Raw genomic sequence first — 27257 nt, forward strand, 5'->3', positions numbered from 1 at the left:
AAGACACAGACACAGACACAGACACAGAGAGGGGAGAGACAAGACTTGATCAGAACGGAGTATCAATCAAGTTTGGGAAGAACCCGGCAGTTGAGTAGAGTTGGCCCCTGCGTAGGCAAGCGAGAGCGTTGTGATGACGACGATACATCTGGCATGGTTTGTATTGGATGATTCTTGATGTGAGTGGGATCGTGTGAGGTTGGGGATGGAGAATGATAGATTACACAGGACGGACTAACATCGGCAAACCTGACTGACTGACTCTGATATGTCCCTTTTCACCTACTGCTTTTAGCAACAAAGTTCAAGACACGAGTTAGCCGAAGAGATTGAAAATGGATCAATTCGATGTGATGTGATGCGATACGATGCAATACGATAGATGACAAGGTAGGGATAGCCCGTCCATATGTCGTCCGGACTATAGACGGTGCAAAGTGTAGAAGCGTCAGGTCATGATCGCAAAGAGGCTGTCGAAGAATCAAATTGCAATATCAGAACCCATCAGTAATAGTAGGTAATAAAAGCAGTGACCATAAACAAACACGGACAGCATCACGAGTCTGGAATCTTGGAGAGTTTCAACAGGCTTGATCCTGATAAAACCTCGTGCTATTACAATGGATGTCATCCATGCCCTGGCTCCTTTGCCCGTTTTTGGAACCAGGCTAAGGTACGGCAGTGAAGGAGGAGGGAGGGGTGCGCATGCTCGTAGCGTGCCCTCTCAGTGTCTGTGTGATTCCAGGGTAGAACCCCTGCTGGGAGATCCCCGCCCCGCGCCGCCGGGCCACACACCCCCTGTGACGGGCGTTTGCTTGCTGCTGTCCCCCCCTGGGGATTAGCGCGAGGGCGCTAAGATGAACATGCAGACAGCCAGACACCCTTGAAATCTGGCTACTGTGGAAGCGCCCTCGGAGCTGGGGGTCAGCGAATCGGAGGTGTGCGGCTATCATCAAACGTCTGGGCGTCAATCCTCACCCTCGGGAACTCTTAAGAATGAACCATCCGTCGATGAGGTGGTACTGGGCTGTATGTAGGCAGGTTGTGGTGATCCAGGGAATTTTATATGGATGCCTGGCTGATATCTCAAAATACCCATGCAATACATCTTAGACCACTGTTTCGTCCCATTCGTATCCCGTACCTCCCTGGTATATGTCGTCGATTAATTCTGAGCCCATCTCCAAACAATAGATCTCATCCATCCCATTGCTATGGTCCTCTAGCAAGCATCACCCCGGGAACAAGACCATGTCTTGCGATCATTTTCCCCCTTCCAAATGATCCAACGTCCTTCTTTCTTCTTTCCTTTGCATTTCTTTCCCTGCGCCCGCCCGCCCGTTATTTCTTAACCGTCACAGATGGATCCAGAAGTTCCCTGCCCAAGGGGAACCAAAACGTGGCCCTGATGGGATCCCCCCCTGAATGAATTGAATGACTGAATGAAGCTGATAACACCGCTTCTTTGAGATGAACTGGGTACCTACACTACCTCGGACCACAGTCAAAGCGTAGAAGCATGAAAGAAGAAAATGTCCGAGGTTCTCCGTGATTTCCTTTTTGCGAGTTCGTGGACGTGCTTGGGTTTATGCAATTACGGGTTTCCCGTCGTATTGAATCTGAAGCGTTGAAGATTGTCTGTGACACGACACGACACGACACGTGCGTGCGTGTGCGCATTGAAGCCCAAAACAAAGCTTTGAGGCTATCGCAAGGTCAGCCGAAAAGGAATTAATCACTTCAGCCTCCCCCAGCCCAGCCCGTGGACTAAACTCTAGCTTGATCAAATTCCCGTGCTAAAGACACAGCATCATCTGGTGTCATGGTCCTGCTTCTGGTCTGTGCCGTTTTCCTGGCTGACTGCGACGTCCCTTCAATTCACTGACCTCCGGCTCTCACACGCACTAACTTATTAGCATCTTTTTTACCTCAAGCCTCAAGGTACTTTACCTTAGTGATGGGACAGAAAAGAAAGCCATGCTAGACTAACGGATCTGCACCATGCTTTGTTAGGAATCCTCCTCGTGGCCGTGGCCCCTTGATTAAATCCAGCCCAGTTCAGTTCAATTGAACTCCCCCAGCCCAGCTCAGAGCCCCAAGGTCAATGTCGAGTTATTTCCTCCGATGCTAGTCAATCAGTATCACCCGCTTGTCTCAGGCGAGATGGCCTATCGCGTTGTGTCCGAGGTAACACTACGGAGGGTAAGGTACAGTAGCTTATTTGTTTTTTCTCCCACTGAAGATCGCCATTAATTGTGCATGACTATACCCTTTTCCGGTTACATTCACAATTGCAACTCTGCAAACATACATATGTACAGAGCATGCACTGTATGTATATAGCAAGGCATTCAATGCTGCTCATTTCGCTCATTTGCAATGTTCTTTATGCTGCAATCTTGAGTACGTATCCGTACTAATAATAATTACCGAGCACCACAAAGAAAAAGAATGGATGTGGAAGTCGATCATTCAAGCCCTTGTCCCAGTCCATCAAATACCTTGCCCTTGCCCCTGTCACAACTCACAAGACCAAGTCAACAGTCAGTTTCTCTCCAAAAGTCGACTACTAATTAAGTCAACTCTACACACACAGACCATGAAAAGACACGAGGCAGGCGGAGTAACAACCCGAACCGGTCCGCCCAGCCCTGACATGAGCATGAGCAACATCAACAGAAGCAGCAGAAGGTGAGGGAACCCCAGGTTTAGCATACCCCTACCTTTCCCTTCCATCCTTAGCTGATTGGGTACCCTACCCCTACCCATTGCATTCCTCTTTTGGGTGCCTCTTCTCTCCATGTTCATATTTGCGCCGACACATCCCCCGATGACTTCCTTCCATTCTTGTCCAAGCTACCCAACTTGTCATCGATGACAAAGGGACCCGATCCCTCGGGGCAGGCACCTTTTTTTCTTTTCCACCTAATTTTCGCTCTGTAGCTCACCCAGATATTACAGGGATCCTCCAGGCTCTTGTTAGATGATGTCGCAGTAGACAATTCCATTTCTTTCTCGAAAACGTCGTATAATCGTCCTGCACGAGTCAACGACGTCACTTCGCTCAAGAGTAGGTATGGATCCCTCTGAGACCCCATTCATGCTCCCAAGGTCCTTGAAAATGGAGTCAATGATTGAATGAACGACCAAGAATGCACTGAATAGGTATTGCCATTCACTCATTAGCTGATGTTACAGTTGCAGTTGCAGGGAGATCCTCTCGTCATCACTGCAGCGGTCAAAACCTTCTCAGACCAATCAAGATCCACTCATCTCGTGGTGTCTCACCCGCAAAAGCAAAGCAACATATAACAGTGGTACCTCTGAACTTGCAGATACTAACAGGCAGAGACAGAGAACTTAATAAGAATGATAATAAGAGTAATAATAGCACATGCTCGAATTTAACCGTTGCCTGTCATGCCATGTCCGTCCTACCAGTACCTGTCCTTCCTTCTTTTGTCTGGTCGCCTCATCCATGTCTATCAGCCGATTCCATCTTTGATGGTCCAAGCTGCGCACTCCTCACCTTGTAACTTAGCATCATAGTTCTCCCCGTTTCGGCCACTTCTCCTAATATCCCTATTGGTCGGCGTACGTGGACATCGGTAGAGCATTAGACCGAATTAATTTGCTCGGTTGCTACATACTCCTTCACTTTTCATGTCTGCATGACTCCAAATTCACATCTTCATCTCGGGCAACGATCGTGCTTTGGTCTTGTAACATTTTGATATTCATGGCTCCATAGCCTCCCTGGTCTTGCCTTAGGCGTACCGTATCCGCCTCTCGCTGTCTCCGCCGACTCTCATCAGTCGATCTCTTCGCGTACCGATAAAAGAACATACAGTAGTAAACTAAACGCCGTGCACGATGCTTCGCTAGGTTCTCCAAGCCAGTTTCCACCTCTGCGCCGTATAAAATGACCATAGCTGCCTCCCAAGAAAGTAACAGAGTATCCGCCAGAGGAATACAATAATAATAAAATAACACAATACACCAGACTTCCAGTAATACAGACCAGCTTCGAGAAGAGAATGTAGCTTTTCCTCCCTCCGACTTTTCCCCAGTTGACCGCGACGCCAAGCCGGGAAATCCTTAGACATGGGTCTAACCAGGATTCCCATCCCAATAACAAGTGAAAAGGACCGGATCCATCCATCCAGGTCTTGTTGCAATAATGCTCGTTCCGTGACGCATAATCATCTCGAGCTTCCTTCGGCATTCATCCCTCTTCGTAGAACCATCTCGTCGTCCGACACATATATCCCTCAACCCCGAATCACAGATCCATTAAATTCGAAGCTATGGCAGCCCCTCTCATGACGTTTCATGTTGCTGCGTACGCTGAAAGCCTTGCCACATCCAGCATGGGGACATTTGAAGGGCTTCTCTCCGGTATGTGAGTGACTGTGGATTCGGAGACTGCTGGGCCTGCTAAAGGCTTTGTTGCAAGTCGGGCAAATATACCGATCCTGGCTTTGCGGGAATGCAGCCGCTCCAGTTGGGTTAAGGTAGTGATGGTGCTGCCACGGGTTGGCTCCTGAGGGAGCAGGCGCCGGCATACTCACTGGTGGGGGATATGCTTGTGGGAGAGGGCGCTGGTAGTAAGGGTTCATCTCTTGAGGCTGGACAGCAGGAGGCACAGGTGCCGTCTGGTAATAAGCGCCCACTGGTGCTGGGTTGGCGTAAACCGTGGGGTGAGCTTGCTGAGGGTAAGGGGCCGTTGCTGGAGGTGTTGCTCGAGGAATAGCTGTTACTGATGCCTGACGCTGTGCGTCGGCTTCTAGAGGTGGTGTGGTCTCGTAATAGTATGGTCTTGGTGCTGAGCTTGGATACGCCTGGTTGGATGATTTCCTTGTGGGGGAGCTGTAGCCTTCGAAAGATGCATCTGTGCTCATAGGTGGTGTAGGAGGAAGCCCACGGTGCGATGACTTAGCCCATTCAGATCCCGCTCGGCTATGGCCGTGTGAAGGTGGAGGAACTATGAAATTATGAGCGAGCCGCCCTCGTGGTCATCATGAAGACGACTTACCTTCAAAGCGAGGAGAATGTTGCCGTGAAGTTGGCGAGGACTCACTCGTGGGTGAGCCGGCATCGGCCAAACCCAAGAGGTTCGAGATTGAGGGTAGAGAGCACTTTTGTTCCTCCATTGGGGGCGAAGGAGGTTGATACTGGTCGCGTCGAGTAAAAAAGTGTGTTTCTTGTTGATTGTATTGGTTAGGCATGGAAGATCCAGCTGCTGTATGCATTTGCGGGCGGTCTCGGGATTAATCAGGATTTGCTGGTCGAGGTAATCAAAGTAGTCAAGTCAAGTAGCCAATATCAAGGCAGTATCGTGTCTGACAAAGATCGGTGATATTATGGGTGGGAAATGGAAAGGCACTGGTGAATATTAATGGATGAGCCTTTTGTACAGCCAAAGTCGTATTCGAGGGGAAGAGTTCTTAGAAGCTCATGCTAGATGCGAAATAGTCGGGGACTTGGGAACTTAAGTAAGTCCTTGGTGTGGGAAAAGGAACCTGTCAAAGGGTGGAGGAGACCCGTCTATCAGATCTGAGGACCGTAGACTTGTTTTGATGCGCCTACGCCCCCTCCAAAAGGGCCTTCCAAGCGCAGCTGTCACAAAATTGGGAGTGGAGCCCTACCGGTGCTCAAATCCTGGGACTCAAGGGAAATCGTTGGCAACTGGACAGGGTCGCAAAGGAGACGATAGGCAAGGGCAAGGGCTGAAGGATGCTGACGGGAGGTTCCCTGATGCCGCTCGATGGGTCTAACCTCTTGAGTTTGTGTTGAGCATCTGCCCCGGCAGTGACGTCCCCACTCATGAAGGAGATGTTGTGACGACTCTGATGGTGATCTTGAGCAAGGGAGGGGCGGTTTGCATGTCTGTCTTGGGTCAAGAGGGAGTGTGTGGAGTGTGGGATACCGAGGTACATGCATACATGCACTCGCATCTCTAAGTTAGCGCTCGGCGTATGGGTGTGAGTGAGATCCACGAGTGTGTGTGCTAATGCTTGGCCATGCGCCAGGATATCCGTGATCGCCCCGTGGTCAAACGGTCGATAGGCCGGCTGGCTGGCAGGCAGCGGTACGTACATACAGCACCATCTGTATCAGTATCAGTCGCTGTAAATCGCTATCCCTGCCCTGCTCCCTAAGCATGGCTTTCGTGGGGTCTCATTTGCCTGTGTCGATGCCATCGAAGACATGTCCCCTGGCTCTAACGACCGTGCCCTTTCCCGCTCCTAAACCTCTGCCTGCCTGCCTGCCCGCCCTCACGCTCAATGGATCGTGCATTAAGTTCGCCGAACAAGGCAGTAGTGTTTGTGCGTGGTGACCTTAGCCCCAAATCAACCAAAAGCTGCTCTCCGGCGCCGGGAGTTCCACGCGCCCGGCCGAGATGGGGTGTTTACCTAACCTGGAACCTTGAGCCAAGCGTGCCATCCCGGCCGCCGCGCTGCATCGAGTTCCGGACCACCGTTTCCTTATTCGGTGTCAGAACCGTTCCTAGTGCTCAACTGTCGTTCCATCCTGGTTTCGTCGCTGTGGCCTGCATTTGTGTGTACTCACATACTCGACAAGCCTCTGAAGCTTCCAATAGCTTACCCCAGAGCTGATCCGGCGCCCGCTCTCGACTTTGATGAACAAGCGGCGAGACAAGATCGGTCCAGATAAATTATTTTGGTACAGCGTAAGGCAACTTGCTGCGTGTCCATAATGAAATCTTCAGATGTTGAACTTTAGATCGTATCCGGGGCCTCTGAATTCTCTGCACTGCATGATCTGCTCACATTTTCGTAATTTGCCGGTTCATCAAGGCTCCATTGCCAAAATACAGCATTCATTCCATGTGTCCATTGACTCTCACACAGAAGCGTTTCAACCCGTGGCAGAAAACCCCCTTCCACGCAGTTAAATTGTGCCGGCCACGTTGTCTACTAACGATGTGAAAATAGGAATTGGACACTAGCTTTTAATGAAAAGAATAAGCTTGTGTTTTCATGTTGGAGTTGGGTACTTCCGAGCTCTCGAACCAAGTTCTAATGATTTGCGCGACAACGAGCAGCGGCGTACCGGCAGTGCAATGATGCCGTCGTATTGGTGCGACTGGTGTTCGTTCGGGCATCAGCCACGCTGCTAGCGACCTTTTCGTTTTCACCTGTGTCGTCACTGGCTAAGCAGGCTAATTTGGATGATCGTCGTTTTAGCGGGCGCCTCCCCTTCCTCGCTTACACTGGCGGGATTTCTTGGCGTAGGGTTCAGGAGGTGGGTGTGCAGTCGACAGTGATCGACCAAGCTTCTTCATGAGGAGGGACAGGGGCATGAAGCCAAGCGTTCGGTGCCCTGCCCTGCCCTGCCTTGTCTGGTCGACTTCTCTCCAAGCAATTGGTTCGAAGCAACCAACAATCAAGCTTCCCAGCTCGCGAGTCATGGGAGTAGTATCGTGCTAGGTCCCTACAAGCACATAGCAACGCAGTACGTATCCAATCCCTGACTCTAGAAAGCTGGCCTTGTCAAGTGTTTCAGCTGGATTCTAAACCTTTCATCAACAGACAGACCCGTCGCTATGAAAAATATCGGCTCGGGTTGTGGGCGTCAAATGTTTTCTCCAAGGGGGAGCACATCTACCTAGGCTTGGCAAATGATGTTGAGACAAAATAGGATAAGCCATCCAGGACGGCGCGTGTCAAACTTTAAGCGACAACACGTGCCAAGTCCCTTTTGTTTGCTTTTTGCCATGCCATAGTAGCCACGCTCCCGTCAGCCACAGCTGTATCTAGTCATAACTGTATGATGAAGCTTCATACCAAAATGTACCCTCACGCATTCGTCCACAGCTCCGTTTAATAATGTCACCCAGGTTATTGTTTGGGAACAAACGTGTTCCTACCAAGCTGATTGCTGAAGTGCAGAGACATTCGAAGGGCTGGGCTCGTGAATCCTTACATGCCTTTCTCGTATTGGTCCTGTTAGGACATAATCCTAGGATGAAATGCGTGATGTGACAGGCGTGGTGATTTTGCTTTGCGTCCCATCCGTACTCTGCACCCTCGATCGTTTTACTTCGTCCCTAGTCAGAGATGATCTAGAGTTCTCCGGGAGTCCCAGAGCCCAGTGGACGACACTCCGTAGTTGGTTAAGATATGCTGATCTTGGCTGCCCAGGGATCTGCTTATCTGTTCTGTCAGTTACTTGGCCGATGAAACGGATATGTGATGGGCCTTCCCTAAGCGCATCAAGACCCTGTCGACGTCATCGTTAGTCTTTGCAGTGTCGGATCTTTATTAGTATACCGAACTCAGGTTATAATAACACTTATTATCTGCACAGCGACGGCATTTCTGAGGCACAGTCGGCTTAGCCGTCAGTGGCCTATGTGGGATGTGGGATAGCCCAATGATCAGCGGGGTGTTGTCTGCCGACTTTGGATTCTCCAGATGAAGTGCACGAACTTGTAATGGCCTGTGGAGTTCCAACTCTCAGGCGGCGGATACTGCATAAGCCAAAGCTTCAAATAGCGGTTTGAACAGACATATATTCTCAGAGGCAGCAGCTACGATTGCATGAAAACAGAAATCTAACGAGAATTGCGGTGTCGGCATAACTTAGACAGTGACGTAACAGCTGAAACATATTTTGTTACTGATGTGGTCGGTTTAAAAACAGCCACAAGGCGCTCTAGTTTCTGGGTAGTGAGCAGATGATCGCAACAGAAGGTTGTCGAAAGTCACACAGCCAGTCTGCCAGCGGAAGAACATGACAACGGGTTCACCGGACTAAGTATTTGGGATCTATGTCAACACGTTCGCGGTTAGCCTTGTCTTGCATCGAAACACTACCGAGTGGGAGTAATGTAAATAAACCCACCTTGATTCTTATTTCAAGTACAATCAGTAGGTTGATCGGCCAAAGACCAGAACAACCGCTGTAGGGACTAGAAAGGGGCTTTGGGGGCGCATTCGGCATTTGCTTGGTGAGTCCAAGGGAGCTATTAATCGACGGGTAGTATGAGTAGACCAGCGCATTAGTTTCACATGAACGTGCACAGGACACACGGATTACGTATATACCGAAATTAGCTTGGGTACCAGCCGACCGGCAAGCAAAGCGGGATGATGAAGTTGGTGGAATCTGGTTCGATTATGGGAGACTTGATTGGTGAGATTCTAGCCAAGGTTGCTAGGGTCACTTCCAGAACTCGTCGATAGGAGAACAAGGTTTTTGGCTTGAAGAAAATCTGTCGATCAGGAAATTCAGCTCACTGCTCTGCCATGCGCTGCCCTGCCGTGCCGAGAGATGCTAGGTTCAAGAGAGTAAATGTTGGCGACAAAGAAAATGGATTCAATTTGGAGGGGACTTCCATGAGGAGAAGGGAAAAGTGATTGATTACCTCAGCCTGAGACACGGGTATTAGCTGATGTGATTGTGAGATGTGATGCAACGCAACGCAATGCAAGGGAGTTTATTAGCATTGGACCGGACTGTGGAAAGTGCCCAGTGAGGATAGGGTATTGAATCATGGAAATGCATTAGACAGTCAGTTCTTTCCCATTATCATCAACACCACCACCGCCCAAAAGAGATGCTTGCAGAAATGCCGCTCTCAGTGGATCAAAGCAGGAGCCCGGGCGGGCAGTGGAGGTTGGCGCTGGTACTTGACAGCCACCACACCTCGCCTACAATGCTTAGGACAGCATTGTCGGCACCTGTCTCACCCGGACGTTAAGCGAACTTACGCCCTGAAACGTCTTGAGGGATAGAGTAAGCGTAGTACGGGGAATCTAATGGAATAGAATTAAACAGGCTTAATTGTCTTAGTTCACGGGCATTATGAATGACACCTGCGGCTCGGGTTCGCTTTCGCATGATGCGAAAAAGAGGCCAGTATGTAGGTAGTTGTTTATTGAATGATTAGTCAGATCTTGTCTCAAAGAATGAGGTGGTTCACACCTACCTTAGGTACCTCATCAAAACTCATTTGGGGATGTTCCTTGGAGAAGGAAGGACACAGACAGCTACTACAGAGTCAACCCAGTCAGTTGCAAATGGATGCTCGGGACACAATCAACACGGACCTCAAAGCAGCCTCACAGTTAGTTGATGAATCATGGCATGCGCTACGATGCTGCCTGAACTCATCCGCATGATTCAGGATTGTCCGAGCCTTGAAAATCATGTGCCTCGCTCTCTGCCTCGTCCGCTTACCAACCTACCTACCTATCCAAGTCAGCAGAATACTGTACCTAAGCACAACTCAGCCACTATCGAGATCGCTGAACACCATCGTACTTTTCCGATCAACGTATAGCAAGCCTCAACGTCTATCTGGGCAAAGAGGAATTGCATGGCATCGCAAAATATGACCAAAATGCGCAACCACTCATGAACTCGTTCGCATCAACAACCCTGACGGATATCTCCGAGATGTTATTGGCCAGTGCCCCCCCAAAGATCAACCAGACATCTCGTTTGGGACCTCCGTCCCACGAGGATTTCCCAGTGATCTTCACAGATGGCGGCGATCAGCAGGGGACACCCTTGCCTTGTTATCCCAGGGCGCTGGCCACGCGAGATGTGGATTAGACTCGATTTGGAGTTGGGGGCTGCACACCCTGACGCACCCCCGTCCGCCCTACCTCCACTCGTCATGGTGGCCTGATTTTAATCTCTTGCGTCTCTGTTAGACTTGGACAAAGGTGGAAGTTCCGCTTTCTGTCCTGCTCTAGCCTCCCCCAATACACGCGGGCGCGCCTTTGGGATTGAGGCTTAACAGGACTCACAGTCTCAGTGTTACTACAGCGCTAACAGCACTGAAGTGTCACCGGTTTTAGCACTGCGCTCCAAGGCTTCGGTTGGGCTTCTGGTTTCTGGCATCTGAACAGGCTGCGCTAGCACGACTGCCGAGGTTGATCAATCACGGGCCGACAATGCGAGACCCCTTCCAACTCATTACAGTTTATCTCAGTCTGCGTGTGCCTGCCAGCCATGGTCAGATATGATGACAGAGCTACGGATACATAAACACGTTAATCACATCACCTACAGAACTTGGCGTTCCTGACTTGGCCCTTTTGCTTGCTTGCACGCAAGGCGAAGTCAGCAACGCTACTACGGAGTGTCATACACGAAATGAACTACGCCTCTCATCCGCATCCTCCGACCTTGCTGGAACCCTCATGATGCTCGACTTCATCCACTTTACTAACTCCATTCTGGCGAGCAGAATCCCGATTCTAGAATAGATTCATTTCCTGTCCAACGGCTTGTTCCGTTTTGGACTTTTTTTATGGCTGGCGTTGCGGCTACAGGACGTTCTCTCACCATCTGCCAGCTTTCGATCCCTTGCCCGAGAGTCTGGCGCCCCTAACCTCGTCGACCGTTATTCCCCCCCACACCACGACAAGATTGCCTGTTCGGGTAACTCTGGTCCGTGTCAAAGGAAACTTGATCGACTTCGTCCCATGTTATAAAGCGCAACATAAGTCTTTCTCTCCAAGGGTCTCCATGAACGGAATTTCCCGCCATGTACTCTGTCTCTTCTCAAATCAGTCCATCGCCTAAAGGATCGTCGGGACGTCAGACCCTTATTATTAACCCAGCTTTGCCGACTCAGGATCTGTCGAAGAAGAGCCTCCGGTTCTTTTCCTTGGATGCACGGCTGGCTGGCGTGGTGATTCGTTCTTGAGCGAGTGAGTGTCAAGGACTGGTCCTGTCAACTTCATGGATTGACCAAATGGGGACATTGCATTAGGCTCTTCTGAGCTCTCTCCTTTCAGAATAGTCACTTCAAACTGGTCCCAGTTGTTGCCCTTGCTGCCAATCCCCAAATGCTCAAACTCGGGCCGTTGAGCTTACCACAGCATCACTAGCGGGCGTGCAGCATGCTGTGATCTCGTTTGCCGCAGGATCAGGATCAGTTCAGGGGGTGCCTCAGAGAAACGTTTGGGGGATACCATCAGTCTTCTACGTCATCTCCCATACCGAGAAACCTCACTGCGTTGCTGTCAAGAGTAAACAGGTTCGATTATAACCTCATATACGCCAGTTCCAACCCATGACTGTTTGTTTTCATGTCCTTCAAACCCCATGTCTCCTTTCAACTACCTCTAGTAAAGATGTACAAGGACTATCACGCGAATCTTGCAGAAGACCAAAATCCTTCTAGTGAAATGTCGTTCAAAGGATCTGCAAACAATCTTGAGGATTCGCCGAGAACATGCCCTCCTTCTTAGGTAGGACATCGCAAAAATAATGCTGTGGGTTGCGAGAAGAGTCATGCGCCTGTTGCAATCAAGTCGAGTTCGACGGCTAAATAGGATTACGGCCCGCTGTGTCGTAGGGAGGAAAGATCGCGTGGAGATGGTTGTCCGACTACCTGATCTTGATGTCAACCATCTCACAAGATGTGCAATTGATCACCCACACGCGAAAAGACCATGTTTCCACTGTGGTTTGGGATGATCTCCAGATGCACCACTGTGGCGGAGACACGTTAACTCTGCCAGGCTCAACAGGGCAACTCAAAAGGGCGGCAAGGGACGATCATGGGGGTAGAGCCACCCCGAAACTCAGTACATACTGTCACATTTCAGATACCTCCTTGCTGACACCAACAAGTCTTGGGGGTATAGCCAGTCGACAACACCGTTGCAGTCTTGTTGGACCGAATCTCGATGCTGGCATCCCAAATCCCAATGATGCGCACCCTCAGCAGCCACTCGATAGTCTCAACGCAACATCAATACCAGGGAGCTCTACGAGTTTTGTTGCTGAGTTATTTCTGTACGAAAACTGTTTCAAGCACCCCAGTTGCTAATAAGCGCTTTGGAGGAACCCGTTGCTGGAGATCGCTTGCGACCGACATATAACCCTGTTCGATATTAGCTAAACCCACCAACGACCTAGAGCGGTGTTGTTTCACAAGACTGCGACCACGGTAGGTATTCGGACTTTTGACTACAAACTATCATCGTCCATGATACACAAAGTGAAAACATGCACTATTAGACTCGGAATAAGTTGGGGGGCGATCAGCGGATGTCGGTCCTGGCCCCCGATGTGTTTCATTGGAAACAGCTATAGCAACAGCCTTATCACTTCAGTTGCTGACGCCTCAATTCATCAAAGGGAGAACATCAGTTTGGCGCTTGCCACGGTCCGTTAACGGGATTCTTCCGGGACCGTTGAATGTGCCCCCTTGCTTATGACTGGGATTATTTCCATGTGGCTTACCACGCTGTTTGTGACTATCGGTCAGGGCCTTTCCGCGAAAAACATGGTCTTGAGACAATGCAATCTTGACAAACGTGATGAAAACTGTTTGCCAGCCATCTCATGGCAGGGCGTGGCAAACATCTGTGGAGTGCAATCCAAGGACAACTCCAGTGGCATGTGGTGATGGAGAAGGGAATGGTATTAAACGGATGCAACGTCTTGACACATGTTAGCGCCGACTGCTATTCATAGCTGTAGATCGTCACAGCCATGGCTTGAATGCATTCCGAAGATGTTTGCCTATGACTGGAGCCGAAGCCATATTCGACGCTGAGAGAAAACAAGATGCTGTGGTACCCCGATGAGAAAATTTCGAATCTCCCATGTTCGAGTCTAAGCCTTGAATTAGGTTTACTTTTGTTGGGCATGTTGCTCCCTGTTCGTATGCGGTTGCTTGCCCCCATCGTACGACCGTTTCATATTGCTTTTTCTCGATGTATCTCTATGTGGTACAGGAAACCATGACTAATTCCAGGGACGAAGGAAGACAAAGTCTGTCAGAGGTGGTAAAAAGAAAAACAACGACAATGAGAGGATCAGTGACGAGCTGCAGCAAATGGAACAGCACATTCCACGAAATAACTGCTAGTACGGAGTTTACAGACAGGTCATTATGTAGGATGCACAATATTGCTTTTTACCGGCCTCGGGAGTTGGTTGATACATACATGTCTTCTGCACAGCCAACGGCACGCATTGACCTTCGTACATACACATACATAAACGTTTATGTGTGTGATTGTTTCCGTCAATGGGTCGGGCCTTATGCCGGTGGCCGTGCCCTACCGATCGATAGTCCCAGCTCTTGTGTGTGGTTTGCTCCCTCGGCGTGCTGCATGTCTCAGATATCACATGGAGCTGCGAGGGAGAGAAAGGGCGGGGATAGCTTTAGCCGCCGTTGGCTAGTCGCCATTATTCCCCTTGAGACTACCAACGTAGATCCCAAATGACCTGTAAGTTTTGAAAAGTGCTATGATATAGCCCCCCAGACGTTACACCACATATACCAGCCTACACTAATGCACCTTGTGTCTTATGCGAGGTTAAGGACAAGCAAATGAACACGAGTCGAGACTTTGGCCCAAGGCACTAAGAAGCCACCGAGTCAAGATTCAAGACGCAACTGGCTGACCTCACTCTGAATCATCGATGCGTGTGGCCAGAGACAAACACTCTAATCAGTCAATATTTCACGTTCCTCTCAGGTTTCATATCGGGTCACTCATAACTGGCCAAGGTGGAGAAACACAAGCGCTGTATTGGGCGACCAGCTCGTCGACTTGAACAAGGTAGCTTGAAGTCTATCTCTGGAGTAACCTCTTGGTAATTACCGTCCCCAGCAATGCTAGTGAAACGTCCATCATCGATAGCCTCCGCCGTGGCTGGTAACTAGCATACTGCAACTTTAACCAGCTAACCACGCCCCGGGCTCTGGGCCATTTGATGTTGGAACATTAGATACATATCGTGGATCATCGGTTGTTCCATCGGCATTCCTGTTGTCGGCGCGTGGAGTGAGTTCATTCGCGTCTGCAGATATCTGGTACATGCTCAGGGTTCTTGTCAGGGTATAGTAATTGGGACCGATTTCGATATCGCTGTCGCCTGACTGTGTAGATGCGACGGTGAGTTCAAGGGTAGAACCATGACTTCGATCACAGGTTCGGAGGTCCATGTTTCTGTTTCTCTGTGTGGGCTCTAGAGTCCCCGAAGCTGATGCTGCTGAAGGCGAAGGAGACTGCGAAGGGGTTTGGTCCAGAATCTCAGAACGAAAAGGAAACATTCCTAGGTCTCTGAACGGAACAGCAGAGGGATCGTTCCGACTTGGACGGTAGGGAGAGGTGACTGATGTTCCAGGTGTCGGAACGCGATCGTACAATGAGCGCCCAAGAGTTATAGGCTTTGTCGCTGAGGCTTCAATCATGTCCTCCTTTCGACAATGTCTCCGGGGGTGAGAGCCACATTTGCGACATTGCTTCTCAGCAAAGTCCAGAGGAATGCTCACAGCTGCGGCGCGGCGACGGTCCATCTCCGCCGCCAACTGTGTCTTGACCACTGGCCTAGTGAGGCGCCTGAAAGAGCGCCAGCCTGCAGGATTGTCCATTCTTCCCTTGACGCATGGCCAACAGAGACACAAGGCATACTCCTCGCCAAATAAGTGCTCGTAGATCTGATCTTTACTATTGCGGTGGGAGACCCTCACCTCTTGGTTATCAGGAGGGTCTGGGATCATGTATACAAGGCCACCAAAGTAATTAATACAAAATCGCTCATATTTCTGGGGCGCGAGCTTGTGTGTTCTCCAGACGAGATGGATGTCAAAATCGGTAAACCGAATATGATCTGGATATTCGAACCGCCAGTATCCGATCTCTTCTCTGAACGTCTCCAGAGTGAAGAACCTCCGGTAGCGCTGGATGGCGGGCCTCAACGCCCGCTCATTGTCCCCACGGGACACGTATATGCGATGCCAGGAGAACTTGACATCTTGTTCTGCAAGGTCAAGTTGACGCTGGACGGCTTTATGGAAGTCGTAAAAGAATCTCTGTTGACCTCTTGGCGTCATAGCGATATGGTTCATTCGCTTCTGAGAGAATAGTCGGATCACTTCTTGAGTCGTTTCATTCGGACTGACGGACAAGACATAATCAACCGACATGCTCATGAGGCTGCAGGTATCTGCCTCATGGTACACACGGTTGATCCTGTCCATGCACTCCGGCGAAGGTTCGAACGATCCACGCCTATTGCCGTCAAGAGCTTTTAACTAAGAAGAGTTAATTGCTGAATTCTTGAGTACCAGAGGAGCTGGTAATACACACCAATTCGTCAGGGTTCCACCGAGAAAACAATAGTTGAGACTCCTCAATAAAATCACCCCATGCAACTGGGTCTTGCAAGAACGCATGCCATACGAGAAGAACATCCAGGGGAGGAATGTCTCTGTTCAGGTCAATGTGGCCATCATGCGACGCCTTGAACCAATCTAGGAGTCGGCGAACGCCCATATTGATGTAGCATATCCATGCTGCGGCTGGATCGATCATATGCCTCACAGCCCAGATGTCGATTTCGGGCTTGATTGAAACGAAGTGCTCCAGTAAGTGACAGTGTAAAACAACATCTTTCTCGTCGACTGAAGCGTGTATAACCTTTTGAGTGATGCCAAGCGAGTCCAAGTCGGAGAAAGGTGAAGTCGGTGGATCTGTACCAAAAAGGAGTCGAAGTGTGCTTCCACAGACGTTAACGCCCAATGCAGGGAGAATGGTTTGTTGGACGTACTTGATAGCCAGCTTCATCATCGGCTCGAGGAATGGTACCCGAAGATTCCGTATGTCTCAAAGAATAGGTACACTGTGGGCTGAAGCGAAGGACTCAATGCCAAGCGCGAAGAGCTTCATGCCAGGCTTGAGTAGATCGATATCAGTTATCCAGGCGAGCTACTGAGCAATGCTGTATGCTTCACAGAGAGGCAGTAGAGAAGCTCGAGAGCCTTTAGGCGAGGTAAAGTGAGAGTTTTGGTCAAAGGGACGGTTGTGGCTGGCCCTGTGCAAAGGATCTTGGGGACCACGAGTGGTTTAAGTAGATCACGTCAAGTTTGGACACACGGATACGCTGGGGCGTCAATGACACCAGACTCGTCAATATTGATTCTCATACAGAATATACCTCGCGCATTCTTCAAAGTAGATATAAATAGGATATCAAGGTTGGATTGACTTCCAGCCTCAGCCTCCCGTGCGGGAGGCTTTGCTATTACGATATGATATAGGCCCGACTTGGACATCGGGCTTGAAGAGTAAACCCTAAGTCAGCGACACGAGAACTTATAAGCTCCCAACATCTGCATCAGAGATGGGACTTTTGCTCGTCTAATGCACGGCATCGTCAGGTCAGGACGCGTCTTATATGGGAGGCAGGTTGATCCAACAACTTACAGATGTGTGGCGTCTCTCATAGGCCCAAAGTTCATTTGCCAGACACCAGAGAGGAAGTCTATGATGCTTTGGATGCAGGAGATTCTGACGCCTTGTTATGTTCTCGGCGACTCCGTGGGACACGAGACGAAAGAAGACATGATGGCTTTGGTGCGTTTAGGCAGTCTGATCTGGCCAACGGCATATGCCGTTGAAGGCTGAACGAAGCTTTCATGATCATGAGAAGCTGTAAATGAGCTCGTTCGAGCATACGAAGAGATATCAGAAAGACACATGTCAAAAACAGACGATAATATTGTGATGAGACTCAAGGGGCTAAAGGTTCACAGCCGTCAGACCGGTCAACATAGATGGCTCGTATTATCCGGGGATCCAATGAGTATTGCCGAGAATGTTCCTTAGAAGCATTTGCCCTTCAAAACATCCCGAAATGGTAGAGCTGTGGTGTCTAAGTTATCAAGAGATCATCCATTGCTCACCGTGGCACCAAACTAAAACCCCACAAGCTAAGCGAGGTGCACTCTAAGTTGAGCGAGTACAAAGCAGCTATGAACGAAATTAATTACACTTATAGTCAATAGTGCAGCTGATACAAAAGGTGTGTAAGCCATGACAGAAGGAGTACCACGCAAAAAGGGGCGCTGTAATTGTAACAAAAGGCAAAAAACATACAACACCGGGGATTCGCTGGTCGTCACCGACCCAACTACTAATCCAGCGCTTCGAAGCTTGACTATGGGAGAGCAGACGGGATCCCGTATTTTCTTCGAGCTGTGGTCGTATGTGCTGTGTTTAGCCGCTGTGTCGCGATATCAGGGGGGTTGGTGTTGTTGGTAGGTAGCCGAGAGCCTTGTTTGCCCTACAGCCTGATCGAGATAACAAGGGCCTGCGCAGCCTTGTCCAGACTAAAACCAATCATAAATCAAAGAAAAAGAGCAGAGAAATGACATTGATATCTTTTAAGATGTTATTTACTGTTGATGGTGGATTGATGCGGGAGTTACGGCTTGTTTGGTAAGGAGAGGCTTTATGTATACAGGCTCAACACATACGGTGATGAAACACCATAAATGATAGTGGAAATATAAATCAAACTCTGATTGGGATCAGACCTCTTGATATGAAAGGTCAAATAGCTCTACAGCAACTATTTAGGCTTGTACGCTCTGTTCAAGTTATGTTACACTGGTTACAATTAACGGAACCAGAACTGTCTATTATACATATAAAGACATGAATCTTGATACAACTGAAAGCCAAACCCTTTTCTAGTTTGAAAGTATAGTGAGATGGCATCTAACCGTCGCCAGAGGCCAATCAAAGGCCTATCAGTCTGAGATCCCTATATCCAGCTTGAAGCATCAGAAAGTCAAACATTGGTATGGTATGTCGACTCGATTGCAGCATGAACCTACGTGCACGCATGAGATATCATAGGTTATGCTGAAATACATCTATTCATGAATACCTTAGCTTGTTTGTGATCGAAATGCCTTGTACCCAGGAAATCTATTGTTCGTATGAGGCAGACGTTGGGCATGATTCTAAGTGTAGCAAGTGTTGGATATGAGGTATGGAATTCTATTTACAACTATTTACAAAGCCTTTTGTGCAGTAATAGGGTCAGGCCGAAGGATGATAGAATCAATGTCAATGAGAAGATGAAGCTGTCCATTGTTACACTCAGCACCAACCACCACAACCACGATCCTGACAACACCCCCTGGCTACTACACGTATGATTAATCAAACTGGGTCTTAAGAAAGAATGAAGAGCCTTCTTCTTACAAGTGTACAAATAACAATATGGGGTCCCCAACTGCCTCATGATGAGCCAAATGGTAGGGGGTAACCTCCGGCTTACAACAGAACTACAGACAACTAAGCTTCCGAACCAACATGATTCATCTATTTCAAACGACAGCAGTGAACTCTGTTTCAACCTGATGAACTCTCTCAGCCCACATGCACAGCAATGACTCTCACCGCCCCCATATGAGCAGATTAGTTGAGAGATTTTTATCACGCTCGAGTCATTTTCAGAACTACAATGGAGATATTCTGTTTTTTCAAAATACCGCAATTGCCTCACGATATTCTTCCATATAGGGCAACTCGATACGAAACAGCATCCGAGAATTACTCGGCGAGTCATTATCTCAATAGACGCCATGTCATGCTCGTTTCTGCCTCGTGCATGGAGCTGGAGACAAGAGCACCTTTTGAGGAGTGCTATGACGTAGGACATGATGCTTGACGAGAAGGCAACCTGTTGCCTTTCGCTTTTATTGGCAGTTGAAGCTCTTTGATGGTGGTTGTGGCCTGCGTGTGTCAATGCGGCTCTGCAGGGCCTCGAATGTACCTCAAGATAAAAGGAGCCAACATGTCCATACAAGTGCGTTAAAGTGCAAGTCCTTGGTTTGCAGATGCAAGCTCGGACGAGGCAAGGGACTGGTATGTCCCCGAGAAGGGAGGTGAGAAAGCAGAATAAGGCGCCCGCGTTAGAGAGAGCCACTGCGCATGCGTATACGCATGCATCTCAGCCGCAGATCCACGACCTTGCAGAATGATGGAGAAACCATATCGTATCAATTCGGTATCGGAGCTTGTTCACCGACCAATTCGCCTAATTCGAAGAAATAACTGGTTTCTGAGTGCGTGGGTACGTTACCCAGAGAGTGAGTGCGTGTGTTCCGACGAGAACAGACGACAAGACTCAGTTTTCTTTGTACAACTGCGCACGATAATTGATGGGGATTCACGGGAGGTGATACAGGCACAAGCGCCGGCAAACTGCATGAACCATCCTTCGTTTCACGGGTAAAAAAAGACGTTGGAGTGTAACAGTCACAGTCACAGTCACCGTCGCATTCAGTCAGAGTGAGGGTGAAAGTTGGAGTGTGGCCTTGTTGGTCCTCCCTTGCCTCTACCCCTCATTGTGTTGGTTGTTGGCTGTTGTGTTGATGTCAAAGAGCGGAGCCGCATTTGGGCGAACCAAATGATATTATAAGGCGACGGCAGGTATAGGATGTATGCCATCCCCCACGCAAAAGACAGCGCAGTTCAATGCCAAAGGGCAATACTTGGCTCATGATGATGGAAGCATTCGCATCTGATATCACCCGGCTTCAGAAAGGATGAGACGAAGGTTGCTCATTCGACCTCGAGTCTCCACCGAGTTCAGAAATGAGGCTGTCGAGTACAGATAGCGACAGATCAGCGATACCTTAATCATGTGAAGCCTGCTACTGTAGTGCATCGATGCTACTGTGCCCTCGAACACCCAATTACAAGGATCTAGTGAGACAGCGCCCAAGGTACTTCAACAGCTGCAGTTGACTTTCTGTGCCGTTGGTGCATTATCACGCGGCACGAGCCGGCCTCGGATTAGGTCAAGTCAGTTACACTGCATCCTCATGAGGTAGTTTAATCGATGCAGGACATTGCCATGCTTGGCTATTCCTGTAGGTTTCGGTTGCCTTTGGGTGCTACACTGACACGTATCCATGTATGTACATATGTATGACCTCGAGGCTCGACCGGCATCAGAGTGCCAGATCCTCAAATGCAGGCGCCAGGCGGCCTCAGACATTTTAAGTAACAGCCATTGTATTGACAGGCCTCAATTCTACGAGCTCAAGGCTCAAGCGCTCAGTTCAGTTCAGTAATCTTAATCTTACAGGTAGGTCCCTAATGGAGCAATCCCCGCATTTATCCTTTTGGGGGCAGAGAGCTAGCTACCTACCTCAACGCTAGGACTACACTATCACTTCACTTACACGGGCTTGTAAATTGAATTTACAATGGAATCCAATGCCTGGGCTTCGTGCAACCGAACTCACACGTAATACTCGAACAGCATGACTGCTCTCAGCCGCTCTATAGACGTAATCTCCACCGACATTTGCAAGCATTTCTTTGGAATCAATCACATGCCTAACCGCCACTGCATCCGCATGGATACTCGGCGGGTATTGGTGCCTGTTCCGCGTAAATTAGCGGTTGCCTTTTTCCTCTGCCTCGTCTACACAACATGGGTCGTGTCATCTTTGTCAAAGAGTTCCGTGATGTTGTGTACAGAATCTGGCAATGATCAGGCAACTCGGAGACTTTCACAATCTCGGCAGTCGACCTCGGAAGCAGACACGGCTAATGCAGATTCGGACCTCGGGCATCACGTTGCGACTCGTGGAAAACACGAGGGCTTCCGGGTTCCGAATAGTTACCTGAGGGATCAAGGCGACTGCAGGATCAAGGTATCACGGCAGGAGACTAGCAATGGCTCTAGAATCTTTCTAGAACGATTCCAGAAGCTCTGTAGAATGCTATGACATATCGGGTGCGTGACCCCCCAATCAAGGGCAAAGATGGTCCATCTTCCGAACACAACGGCCAAGCTCGCTTAAATGATGTGCCCGATATGGCTTTGACCTGACGTCTATGTAAATGTTATATAACGATTATACTGATGTTACAATTGAGTCACAAATGTACTCAGCAGTATCTCCACATATCTCAGAGCTGGCACACTCTTGGTTCTGATATGTATGAGTCGAAATGTATTCGTGGTTGAGCCTGGTCACGGGAAAACCGTCTCTCTATCTTCTCTTAAATAAGTAAAAAGCCGTGACTAGATAGATACTCTTTCTTCATTTCATACCACATTATAACCAAAAACCACTTCAGGTTTAGTCCATAACGTCTGAGTAGCGGTATATTGTATAATTTCCATATTCCTACAATCGAGTTTCCAAGAAAATGCTAGGATATCTTAACGCAGCATTTACAAAGCTTAGATGCTGACACGCTGTCGTCCCAGGCGAGGCAACCCCCTCCCTTTTGCTTATGATCCTCTTGCTCGGTACCCTTTTTGTTCTGCTCTCGAAGCTATCTCTAATGCCAGAAAAAGGACGTTCTCGTCTCTAAGGGGAGGTTTTCTTCGATTTCCATACAGGGGATATTTTACAACTACATTTTAGGACCATCTCAAAGGGGGGGGTTGTAAAAAGCTCAGTTTTGTGACAATAAGCATCACAGCTTCGATTGATTCATTTCCATTTGATAGGCCAGTTCAATATCCCACTAGATAGATCTATGAGATTCTGCCAGTTTGCAGTTTGCGCTTAATCTGGCCAATCAGAAAGGGTTCACCAATTCTCAACCGGGAGAGGCGTTAATCCGCCGGTTGACTCAATTGACCTGAGTGGCCGCCGCTGGCCTCGCTGAATTTGAACCTCAATACTCTGACCTCTTTCTCTTGCCTTGATATTGCGAATACCTTTGCTTCGCTTTTGTTGAGATCCAGTGGGGTTGAACTTGACTAATGCCAAAAGAGCATCTTCTTTGGTAAACTCTAATTCCCTCGTTTTGGAGATGCAAATCCAGGATGTACTCTTTTACGTCGCTCTCAAATCCTCTGCCACGCAGATTTGCCCAAGATATATTACTGTAGGGAGGCTAGAATAATGGTACAGATCTTATGATAGTATATTGGTAGGTATCCAGTCATCTGTCACCTATGTGCACTCTCATATTGTTGATACTCTGTCAAAGCGAATAGCATCAGGATGTGGAAGAATCGTGCCTCAACTGCCGGTACCACAGGTGTCCTCACTGCTTTACAGCAATTGCCGCGTTAAATCATTCCACATTACTTCAAGCCCTACAACTTTACAAGATACAACTATGAACCTGGCTCGAGGCCTCAAAAACTCGCAGTCCACGTCTGGCATAGTCAGAGTGCTATTGGCCCAAATTGGTCGATCCGAGACATATGCTAATGACTCCCGCATATCCGAGTCCTTTTGATATCAAACAAACCTAATAGCCTCTAGTCTTGGTCAGACTGCTGATACACTCACAATCCTTCATCCAACGGGCTCATCCATATATCCCGCAGTGATGCCCAATGCCACCCAAAACAAGCTGCCAGCTCCTCTCACACGTTTCAGCGCAACTCAAATTGTAACTGGACAGGCATTGGACAGCCCATCAACGAGCGCATGGCGCCCTCTGGCCTCCCATTCACCCGATTCGTCGCACCTCAAGATCCTGCACCATGCAAGCTACACACTAGCAACGTCAAAATCATGCCATGGCTGCGTTTCTAGCCATTCCGCACCATCCGCGACAGTAGACTTTGGATCTGCAGCCAAATTTTATGCGTCATGAAAATCAAACATATTTCGACTGCCAGTGCATATGATCCCAGTACTTTTTTTTTCTGGGTACGTTATCCTGCCTGCAGATGGATGGCCTGGAATGTTGGCCAAGTGTCGCATTTTTGGCCCCCAAATTGACCCGACAGTTTGGTACGCCTAATGCAAGTGTCCAAATGTGGGGGCGGGAAGCGCGGGAGACTCCACTTCCCGCTCTCTTTGGCTTTGTGATGTGATGTGATGTTGATGCCATCAAAGCAATTCATTGCCAGCCTTGAATGTTAACAACAGGTAGGCCAATTGACCAATTAACGTGTATCATTCTACTAGGTAAGGTCTCTATTCATAACTCCAATACTTTCAACTGCTTCTTTCTAATAAATCCCCAACACCCGAATAGTACACAAATTGCCACCCATTGTCGCTGCATATGTATGTAAAGCGACATCAAAGACAACAAAAGAAATACAATATGTACACGCTTGATAGGTTCAAAATACAATCTGGGTAACCCACTCAGAGAGCTAAAACAGAAGTAGCAAGTACATACAAAGAAGAAAATTAAATAGCCATAAGGAATAGCAACAACACTCAGAAAGAACGACAGGATTGTCAGTCAGTGAACCAAAAGATTACTCTGATAGAATCCCTTGGAACGTATATGTGAGGCGTTTGTCCGAAGAAATAGTGTTAATGTCTTGATGGTCAATTTCTTGGGCGTTACCATATAGTTACCGGTATCCATTTAGATGAATACGGGGTCGGGGTAGTGAGAGTCAGCGTCGTGCTGACGTTTGGTTCTGCCCCGTTCGAACACCCGAAATAACTGCTCCGGGCTCCAGTCGCATGTCAAATAATCACAAAGTCCTCCGGATGTCCAAGATTTGACCAATAAACATGTTGAATTCGATACGGTGATAGAGCAGGTAGGATATGTTGTTGAAAGATGATATCCATCCGTGTAGGGGAAGGGTAGGCAGGCCCAGGTCCGATCCAAGCTATTGTTCTGGCTGATTCCATCGAAGTCCCACTTGGTTTGGCATGAACTGGGACATCCATGTTGGCGCCGGTAGGCCTGACTCCTTGGAGTATAGTGGAAGATGGGCCATTATCTATCCAGGATCTCAATACTTTTTTCTGGCAGTCAAGAGTCAGAGGAGAATACCTGGCATGACCTCTCAACTGTTCTGACAGGACACTTCCATGCCAACATTGTTGGCTTACCAAGGTGCGTGCATGGAAGTGCCCTGCCAGATAAGCAGACATTGAGCTCGTGTGGGCGTGTCCTGTTACTCGGCATTGGCCTTTTGCCTGTTGTCCAGGTTTATCTTGACGTTATACTTCTCGGGAACCTCGAATTGACGACTTTCGTCATTCCAGAGAAGCCAGTTACCTATGGATGCAATCCGGTATCCAAGAGACAGGATGCGGCCCTTGCGCTCTTCTGAGACAGATGGCAACTCAAAATACTTCTCATCTTCGTCTATCTTGTCATTACTGAACCATCCGTTGGGGAAATAGTTCTCGGCGTAGACCAGGCCTCGCATGGCAAAGTCCTCGGGCAACGGGCGTGGGAGCTGGTCCTTTTCCGGTAGGCGGAAGTGGCCAAGGATCTCATAACCAGGCTCGCAGGAAAGCAAGAGGGTGTTCAGCATAATGGAAGTTAGTTTCCAGGGATACGCATCCTCCAAATGGGAAATAGCCGCTGGATACTGTGTCATGTGGTTCATGAAAACCAGAATGGAATGCACGAAGGGTAACGTATTGGTGTCTCCCCAGCGATAAAGAACTCGCGAAATCGTCCGGGTAGCAAAGTCAAGCGCAAGCTGGAATGTCTCATCAGGGGCGGCCTCGGAAATTGTGCTCCCATCCATGGTGACGTCAGTCTCTTCGGGCTTCTTGGACATGGCCCGCATAAGAACATTGGACTCAGCACCGTACCCGAGTAGGGAGCAGGACTGAGAAATGGCAATGTGGTATCTGCTGGAGTTAGTTTAGTTCGAACGACTTTTCAACGCCAACTGACCCTGATTCCAGCCATCGCTTAGGCGACCGACCAATATGACTATCCAGCTGATCAATGAAGCTCTCTACAGACTCTTCAAGCTGGTCCTGGGACTTCCCAGAAAAGAGAATGGCATGAGCACGCACATACGCAGCATCAACGGCGGCAAGACGGGCCGTATTGTTGTTCAGCACAGGATCAAACAACGTCATTATACTTTCTCGTGCGCTTGAAAAGGGAATGGGAACACAGAGGGACTTGGTGTAATAGTACAGCTGCTGCAGGGCATTGGGACGGGCCAAGATGGCCAAATGGTGATAAAGTCTGCCCGTAGTAGGGGACTTATCAGAAGCTTTGCTGTACCAGTGACGACTTACGCCAGTCCACACCTCACGGTCTCTGATATCATCGTCCTCAATGGCCATGCGATATCTACCAAGGTCTCCAAGACACTCAATCCACGTATCCTCAAAAGCAGGCACAGTTTCGTATAGCAAGGCCATCATACTGTAAGCCAAGTACAGAAAAGTGAGCATATGCTCTAGAGAGGCAGGGAGACGATGTCTGAGAAGCTCAAGAAACGAGTGAATGCCGTGTCGCCACATACGAGCAGGCATAGCATACTTGGATGCTAACCTACGCAGAGCAGGGCTGGCAGAGGGGTGTTGGCTTGCAAGAAAGAAATCATGATGCTCATGGAGGAGCGTGCGGTGAAGTGCAATCAATGCCTGCCATTGTTCGTTGTTAAGTTTTGAATTGGCATCAGTGTTGGATGATTGGGCATTGTCAACTTCGATGCACTTTGTCTCAACCATGACCAGTCCTGCGTAGATGCCTTTTACCTCTGCGACAAGCTGATCTTGTGAGATGGGTCTTGTCTCTGGCTGACGCATCATCTTGGAGGTGGACTCATCATCATTGGATGAAGGACGGTTGACCTGTTGTGTGGCTGTCTGTGTAGGTCTGTTTGCCTTGGTAGGCCCTTGCCTGGGCGAACCAAGGGAGACAGCTCGCCCCTGACCCTGTGACTTTTGCTGAACACCATCATCGGAGGTCCAGAGCTGACGGCCTGATGTGTTCTGGTGGGGCCGACCCCCGTAGTCGTTCCGGTGGTCATTACGGGCACGGCTACGGCCTGGAGCGCTCGGCTCAGGCGACCGACGCTTTGCCTGGTGGCCATCGGCATCTCGGTCTTGATCGACTGCAGTGCCCGTTGTGGTCTGGTCCCCTACGGTCCCATTGGTGGTGTCTGCACGTCGTTTCCTGCTATTGGAGTCCTGGCTATTTGGTCTAACGGATCTGCAAGAAGATGATGAATGAGTATGTATATTGCTAGCAATGCAGGTACAGCGGTAGCACTGAACCGAGCTGGGGAATGAACTGACCCCTTATGAACGTATGATAGTTGTGCTGCTTCCAGCGTCGGCCACTTTTCCTGATGCTCCTGATTGGATTTGACATGATCGAGCCAAGTTTCTAACGTCTTGATTTCGTCGCCGCAGATATCGCACGTAAGAGAGTGTGACTCTGCCTTGTCCTGACGATCGCGAGCCCTCAGATGTTGGACCCATTTGTCCGTAATGCCTGCCATGTTAGGCTATGACAAAGCATGGGAGACCGTGCCGAGCCCAACCGGCGTGCGCCTGTAAGTGAGGGAGAGGGAGAGAGAGAATGAGCTAGAGAATATGGTGAGCAACTGTCAAATGAAGAGAATTCTGCAGTACAGAATTCGGTCAACCATAATTATGCTGTGATTGTGGAAGAGATAGAGAGAAGGAGAAGCCGAAGATCAGATCCCTCAAGGGATACAACGCATAAGAGCCAGACGAGAGAGACAGGGCATCAGAAGGAGGAAGCAAGAGAGTGGAGGGCGGGTGC

The 27257-nt window shown here is 49.1% G+C and overlaps 3 protein-coding genes across 3 annotated transcripts; all 3 read right to left on the minus strand.

The window, feature by feature from the left end:
- Nucleotides 1-4271: 4271 nt before the first annotated feature.
- Nucleotides 4272-5153, minus strand: FTJAE_6647 (C2H2 zinc finger flbC; the record flags this gene model as incomplete). The annotated part of the gene is made up of 2 exons (XM_037353280.1): nt 4272-4984; nt 5036-5153. The coding sequence occupies 2 exons, from the start codon at nt 5151-5153 to the stop codon at nt 4272-4274; spliced, it is 831 nt and encodes a 276-aa protein (XP_037206320.1).
- Nucleotides 5154-14683: 9530 nt separating this feature from the next.
- Nucleotides 14684-16577, minus strand: FTJAE_6648 (chloroperoxidase; the record flags this gene model as incomplete). The annotated part of the gene is made up of 2 exons (XM_037353281.1): nt 14684-16045; nt 16101-16577. 2 exons carry the CDS (start codon nt 16575-16577, stop codon nt 14684-14686), a joined length of 1839 nt encoding a protein of 612 aa, XP_037206321.1.
- An 8086-nt stretch (nt 16578-24663) lies between these two features.
- FTJAE_6649 (Telomerase-binding EST1A) lies at nt 24664-26970 on the minus strand (the record flags this gene model as incomplete). The annotated part of the gene is made up of 3 exons (XM_037353282.1): nt 24664-25354; nt 25401-26669; nt 26765-26970. 3 exons carry the CDS (start codon nt 26968-26970, stop codon nt 24664-24666), a joined length of 2166 nt encoding a protein of 721 aa, XP_037206322.1.
- Nucleotides 26971-27257: the final 287 nt, after the last annotated feature.

Source organism: Fusarium tjaetaba (genome assembly GCF_013396195.1).
Source record: "Fusarium tjaetaba strain NRRL 66243 chromosome Unknown NRRL66243_c0000129, whole genome shotgun sequence".
Taxonomy (NCBI): domain Eukaryota; kingdom Fungi; phylum Ascomycota; class Sordariomycetes; order Hypocreales; family Nectriaceae; genus Fusarium; species Fusarium tjaetaba.